The sequence below is a fragment of the Pavona decussata genome, unplaced genomic scaffold (genome assembly GCF_977016875.1).
Source record: "Pavona decussata unplaced genomic scaffold, jaPavDecu1.1 SCAFFOLD_207, whole genome shotgun sequence".
In the NCBI taxonomy this organism is placed as follows: Eukaryota; Metazoa; Cnidaria; class Anthozoa; order Scleractinia; family Agariciidae; genus Pavona; species Pavona decussata.
Window position 1 is genome coordinate 3577501 of NW_028145612.1, and position 7500 is coordinate 3585000.

A 7500-nucleotide genomic window follows, 5' to 3' on the forward strand; every position below is an offset into this window, starting at 1 on the left:
TTGCAACGATTTTGGCCAAACGAAAACGGAGATTTATATAAACAGTGTGGACGAACACTAAATTGGATACCTTCGAAAACGCATTGTCTTAGCTTGTCTTTAGTGCATGTGCAACAGAGAAAATGAATGTGTTGTGGAAGGGTAGAAATGAAGACTTTTGAAAATGCTGAGCCATTTACGAATATTTAGCATGGATGATAACCAAAAAGCGAAACGAGAAATAAGCTGTTTCAAACGTAAAACGCACTAGTGTGGACAGGTGAAAACGATAAGAAAACAACTAGTCAACAACTACCGTAAATGTTTCCAAAATGAGCTAATGACTGCGTAGGGGATTATTAGAATATTTTAGTTTTGGGGGAGGCATTATTAGGAAGAGCTGTTATTTACATACATTTAAAATTTCCTTGAACAACAAAAAGAAACATGGCAGTTTTGATACGGTCCAAATAACTGCCAACATGTTGATATGTTCATTTCTTTACCAAGGGAATAAAGCAAGATATGGCTGCAACTAGGAACTGGTCAACAAGTTGACCGGGCTGTGAACAGGCTCTTTGGTGGAAATTGGCTTGATAGCTCAGATGGTGGAGAACTGCACCGTTATCAGAGGGACATCTGAAAGTCCAATCCCGTTCAAGCCTGACTTTTTCTCAGGCTTTCCTTTTCCAATTGCTAAATTGCACACATAACTACAATGGTCGTTCATGCATTACACCCTTCAACCGCAGTTCGCTTGACGACATTCATTTGTTCACTTTCAAGTAGCTTACCTGGCCACAAGAAATGCCCGTCTTCGCCAGTACGGAACCAATTCACGTGGAAAATCTTTGGCATTTTGCGGCCTGGCTTGTTTTGCATACTCAACCAGTGCTCCATGTACTTCCCAAAATTGTAGCCAAAGAACGGCCTCATGGCAAACGGATCTCTCATCACCACTTTACTCTTGTGTTCAGCAGCAGCTGTAGCTTCTGAGGACAAAGAAGATGCAACGAACACTCCATGCTGCCAATTAAAGCTCTGATACACCAAAGGCACTCCTTGAGGGCGTCGGCCACCAAACAGGATGGCACTGATGGGTACTCCTTTAGGATTCTCCCAGTCCTTGTCCATGATTGGGCAGTGATCACTTGGCGCACAGAACCTGGAGTTAGGATGTGCTGCCTTGGTGTTACCAGGCTTCCAGTTTTTCTCTCCTAACCAGCTTGTTATACTCACATCCTCTGGCATGTCTAAGCCTGAAGGAATAGTAAAACATGAGAAGGTGCATGAAGACCTCCAAAGGTGGGGTTCCTGCTCGGTGGAGAAATTCTACAGGAGTGTGCATCCCAAAGGAGAATGACTTGTGTGCCATTTTCAGTGGTCTGTAACAGGGGACAGTAGAAAATGGCCTACTATCGCGGAATAAGCTTTAGACTTCAAGGGTCAGGGTATTAGATTTCAAAATGGGATGCTCAGATTTCAAAGTGTGGTGCTTTTGTTTACCACCGAACAGTTAGCTCAGTTGGAGGAATACCGGACTACCGTGCGGGAAATAAATCCCCACTATTACGGACTCTCACTATAAACAACACTAACTCACAGCCCCGAGGGTGTCTGCATTAAGGGGAGTTGACTGTAATCATGTATGATGATGACTATGATGACAGTGATAAACCAACCAAGGATTTTCACCTTTGTGTCCAAAGAATGTTGCCACATAAATAATCCCTTAAGGAGTTGACTATTCACACTGTCATAAAGGTCAGGGCACAATAGGGGACATAACTTGTTGCAGGGACATGAAGTAGGGACATGTTGCAGGTGCAGTTTCCCTTGTGTGACATTTCTGTTTTGTTCTCTGTTCAGTTGCAGGGACAAAAGTTGTCCCTGCAGGCTTGTATATCAGTTCAACAAGCCCTTATCAACAAGTCAAGAAGTTGATAACCATGTTTACACAGTTCACCATTACCTTCCCACCAGAAGTCACCATCACTTGTTTCTGCTGTATTTGTGAAAACCGTGTCTTTCTGGAAAGTCTTCATTGCAATTGGATTTGTCAAGTAAGAGGATCCTGGTGCTACTCCAAAGAAACCACTCTCAGGGTTGACGGCTCGCAGCTGGCCTTCTTCATCAAACCACATCCAAGCAATATCATCTCCAACACACTCAACTTTCCAGCCAGGCAAGGTTGGTGTTATCATGGCCAGATTTGTCTTTCCACAGGCACTTGGAAAAGCACCAGTGATATATTTCTTCTCTCCCTTGGGGTTTGTAAGGCCCATGATCTTTAGAAGAAAACAGATAATTTCTGTGTAATGTCTACATATTCGAGGAAGCTACTTTTCAAATTTTCATTTAAATTCATCCTTTTGCAGAAACAACACAGGAAAAAATACAAATGAACATTACTATAGGTAAGGATTGGCTGACAATCACTTTCCTAATCTCATTCTTTCACCTTCATGGTTAGTAGGTAACCCTTCCTTTTAAAAATATTTATATTTTATATTTCTCTATGAAATCTATATATAATTAATTCTCATGGACCTTTCTTACCTAATTTTCCTTTTTATTTTTAATTCTTTGTATTATTTGGGGTATACAAATATAATATTTTTTCTCTTTTCTATTTTTGTCTGAGTGGAAAGGTGGTTTGCCTGGGACTGGAGTCAGTGAGTCTTTTACCGACCATCCTTGTGGTACTTATTTATTTATTTATTTATTTTCCTTTTCTTTTAATATGTATTCTTGCCACAAATTGTAATCAACCAATCAATTTGTTATTAGCTCCTTTTATATAATATTCACAAAATTTTTACACATAATTTATTGATAATTCAATTGATAATTTCAATTGTTCTTAAACAATTTGGAAGCTATGATCATTTAAATATCATACTTGATTTAAATAAATTTAGTTAAAATTTAAAAAAGCCATGATTCTCTGGCTAAAATGATTAAAAACTACGAGCTTTCGACTGCCCGAACTGCAGTCTTCGACGGGTAAAATGAGTTATGTGAAAGCGATGAGAAAAACTTTTTAAACAAAAATGTGAGTTGCGAGATAATAAAAATGTAAATAATTATGAATGTTTGTTAAAAAGAATGTTGTATTGTCCAGGTAACGGGCAAGAATTGTTGTCTGTGTTAGGTGTCACTTTGGTATTTCACGCTTCTAATGTTTTTCTGGTTCTAAAGGTACCTTTCTCAATAATTGAAGCGTTTTCAAATTCAATGACATGGTTGTTGGACCAGGCGTGATTAGCAATTCTAGAACCTTTGGCCGCAGTTTTGGTGTTCCTCAAATGTTCTTTTCTTCAAAGACTGCAGTTCGGGCAGTCGAAAGCTCGTAGTTTTTAATTATTTTAGCCAGAGATCGCTTGTTTAAATTTTAACTATGTTTCATCCTGGCTACGGCCCCTCAATATTTTTAAATAAATTTACGTTGTCATTATATTTAATAAGCATGTTTCTCAAAGGTCTTGAGAGCTTACCTCGTCAAGAATTATTATTTTATAGAAATTATAATATATTATGGAACAAAAAATAATTAGTTTAAAATTTAACTCTCAATTATATCAATGAAATGTAAGGCAGTGTTGAGACACGTTACATACATAAAATATCAAGACTAAAATATAAAAAGACCCTAAGCACCTAATAAATTTGCATAATTATTTATAGTCCGAATGCAACAGGTCTGTGAGCAGCATATCATAACATTATTTATGCCAGTGTATATTAATTTTTAATCATACCAACATATGCTCTGCCAGCCATCCCTCATCACGGCCAAGCGTGCTTGCAATCCTGAGAGCAAAGCATTTCTTCCCCAGAAGAGAGTTTCCTCCATAACCACTGCCAAATGACTTGATCTCACGATCATGAGGAAAGTGAGTGACAAGAGTCCTGTCTGGATCACATGGCCATGGGTGATGCGATGGTGGCTCAGGCTTAGGGACACCAACAGAGTGAAGACACTTTACAAAGTCACCATCACCAAGAACTTTAAGCACGTGACTGCCCATACGTGTCATAATGCGCATGCAGCAGACAACATAAGGTGAGTCAGTGACTTGGATACCAATTTTAGACACAGGTGATCCCACAGGACCCATACTGAATGCCATCATATACATGGTACGACCTGAAAAGCAAATCATTAAAAATAATTAAATCAAGGAGCTCAATCAGCACAATCATTAAATTTGTGTTAACAAAGTGTTTCCAAACTGTCAAGAAAATTTGATATTTAGTTCAAGCAGCCTTGGGCATATTTTGATGTTACATGCTTGTTTTTACGAACTTACAAGTAAAACCGTTATTGCTTTTACTTCATCTGCATGTCTTCGAAGTGGTTATTAAATATTAACTTCTTATAAACTTGCCAGATCACCTACAAAGTTTATAATGAGTAAGTGATTGAATGACAAATTCCCATCACACTGTGTGCAATCGGAAATGATTTTAAAATATCAACATGTTCTTCTTTCCTGGCAGGACAAAAAACTGCTGTTGAGTTGGATGAAAGAGTCACATTGAACTATCTAAATTGTGAAATGGCATAATTGCTCGGTTGGAGAATTAGTGGAGACACTCCACTAATTTGTCCGGGACCTTGAAAAAAGGAAAGGTGTTCCCTTCCCAAAGTTCCACTATTGCGCCAGACTACTTAAATTATTGATCAGTTTTAATGGTACTTATTAAATATTAACTTCTTATAAACTTGCCAGATCACCTACAAAGTTTATAATGAGTAAGTGATTGAATGACAAATTCCCATCACACTGTGTGCAATCGGAAAGGTGTTCCCTTCCCAAAGTTCCACTATTGCGCCAGACTACTTAAATTATTGATCAGTTTTAATGGTACTTATTAAATATTAACTTCTTATAAACTTGCCAGATCACCTACAAAGTTTATAATGAGTAAGTGATTGAATGACAAATTCCCATCACACTGTGTGCAATCGGAAATGATTTTAAAATATCAACATGTTCTTCTTTCCTGGCAGGACAAAAAACTGCTGTTGAGTTGGATGAAAGAGTCAGATTGAACTATCTCAATAAAGAACATGTTCTACAAGGTTATCGAACTGCAAATTGTGAAATGGCATAATTGCTCGGTTGGAGAATTAGTGGAGACACTCCACTAATTTGTCCGGGACCTTGAAAAAAGGAAAGGTGTTCCCTTCCCAAAGTTCCACTATTGCGCCAGACTACTTAAATTATTGATCAGTTTTAATGGTACTTATGGGAGACTGAATTAAGATGCCAACAAATGCTTGCAAAAGGCAATTGTGTGCTTATTATACATGATTATACAGTTAAACGGAGTGGACCTACAGAACACATTCGAAGTATATAATTTATGGAACTCATTAGAGACTTCAAGAATATTTGAAAATGTAGAAGAAGGGGCCTAACCCACCAGAAAATAAATTTATTATTCCATCCAGCCAGTAATCAATATTTCTACCTTTCATGCAGCCTGGAAATCTTGCAGCAAGCTCCTTATTCATATCAGTGACACTCATCCAGTTACCAAGTTTGCCTTTAATCCCTTCCTTAGCTTCAGGAATCGACTCTCGCTTTTCCTCTGTGCAGATGTATGTTTTAGATTCCACACGTGCCACATCCCGAGGATCAGTACGAACAGTATAACTGAGATAAGAAACAGTGTAATGAGATAAGATACAGTGCAAATGAGTTAAGATGAAACACACAACACCTTATGTTCTCTAAGCATCAGTTAATTCTGGTGAATACCCCCTGCCTCTCCCCTCCCCTCCCAAAAAAGGACAAGGGGTAAAGGGAGGGCCATATGTGCTTAGCCTCCTTAGATAATCCACAATTGTGCAGGGTCCTTGCCTATGGATTAATTTACAAGCCAAATTTGGGTGGTTGGTGTTTTCTTTACATCATTGATACTGGACTGGAAGTTTGTAGGGATGTTAGAACTGATGATGGAATTACAAATATGATTGTTGGTTTGTCGGCAGATCACACATTACTGTGATGTTCAAACTATTACAGTTGTAAATTACTGAAAAGCTGAACTTACTGTGTCCAAGTTGTCAGCCCGAGAATCATCCCAGGCTATTTGATTGTATAATCTAGTGGCAAATCATAACCACTTTCGTGAAGTGACAGAAGCAAATTTTGCCTTTGTTTGTTGCTTGTCAGAATTTACCCTGACACAGCCTCATGATAAACAGAACAATATGAAAGCACTGCTTAAGCAATTACGCTTCTGATTTTCATTCAAAGGCTTGATAGTTTGGCTAGAACTACCTTCTGTAACATAAAGGTCTAACAACCATCAATCACTTGACTTGATTTGTAATCCCTGAATTTGAACAAGGGTGGGGCTCTTCCTTTACCTACTGTAGAAATATTGGTCAAGGGGAGAGAGAGAAATGGCTAATGTCAGGGAAGGGACACTGCTTAAACTGAGAACCGTTTCGTTCAGCTAATTATGCTTAATTAATTAGAATAAAGTTACGTATTTCTAGCAGTGCTGCAGTCACGCAAACTAGTTTGTATTGTTGCATATTTTAATATAACATCCAACCTTCCTTTTTAGTTTTATATGCTAAAGATAAGCTCACCAATTGTCGTGTTTGAAAAGAGGAGTCGCGATTCCGGCTTCCATCAGCAGATTAAGAAGAGCTTGATTCTCCTCCAAGGATCCATCGCAAATATAGAGGTTGTCAGGCGTGCAAAGTTTAACTTTGTCCGCCACATAATCCTGTATCTTTGCAGGCAAGTCTTCAAAATTTCCCTTTACGACTGGAAAGTTTGCAGGGAGTTTGGTAGCCATTCTTTCACAGGAGCGCTTGAAACAAAAAGTGACTGAAATGGAAAAAAAATGAAGTAAAATAAAAGGTCATGCTCACAACAACGCTAGTCATGCAGTTCCATCAAAAATCATCCCGAGAACTAAAGAACACTCCCAAACGACAAAGAGAAAAACGTGTCACGGTTTTTAGTAGGAGAGGATGAGCAACAGAAAATCTTCTCTTACCTCGGTGAAGAAGGAAAATGTAACGTGCAAACTCTCACAGCTACTGATATACACTGCTTCAGAAGTGGTTTATGACGGAAGGAGGCGCGACTGATCGAATCTAGATCTGTGTAATGATTGGTTGATAACAGTGAGCGTTCCTTGCGAGCAGAGTGTGTCGTGCCGAGCCGCACGTACAGTTGTCACGCAAAAAAAACTGCATTATTAATTTATTTAAAACGACCTAAACAAGTATAAGGTAACATTTTGTGGTCAAAATTGGAAAATATGTGAAAATTCGCGTAGGTAAGACTGCGATCTCCAAAGTTCTGTCACGCGCACGCGATTTTTCCTCCCTCTCCCCAATCCCTCCTCGTTCACTTTTATAATAGCGTGATGTGAGGAAAAAAGTAGGACTGCTGCCAGTCTACGCGTGAATTGACGCATGGTTTGCATACGAGACACCTAGCACGTTCTGCAGTTCCCCGATACCTTAGTTTATTATGATATTAC

General features: G+C 38.7%; 1 protein-coding gene across 1 annotated transcript in view; it reads right to left on the reverse strand.

Annotated features, from left to right (window-relative positions):
* The window catches only part of LOC146460953 (phosphoenolpyruvate carboxykinase [GTP], mitochondrial-like), a 9506-nt gene extending 2186 nt beyond the window's left edge, over window positions 1-7320 (reverse strand). Inside the window, exons 1-6 of the mRNA XM_085087735.1 lie at window positions 7009-7320; window positions 6593-6836; window positions 5461-5645; window positions 3741-4129; window positions 1952-2267; window positions 774-1238 (exon numbers count right to left, since the gene is read on the reverse strand). Of these exons, the coding sequence (XP_084943861.1) occupies window positions 774-1238; window positions 1952-2267; window positions 3741-4129; window positions 5461-5645; window positions 6593-6804 (1567 nt within the window). The 5' untranslated portion in view covers window positions 6805-6836; window positions 7009-7320. The remainder of the gene's footprint in view (window positions 1-773; window positions 1239-1951; window positions 2268-3740; window positions 4130-5460; window positions 5646-6592; window positions 6837-7008) is intronic.
* Between the last annotated feature and the right edge of the window lie 180 nt (window positions 7321-7500).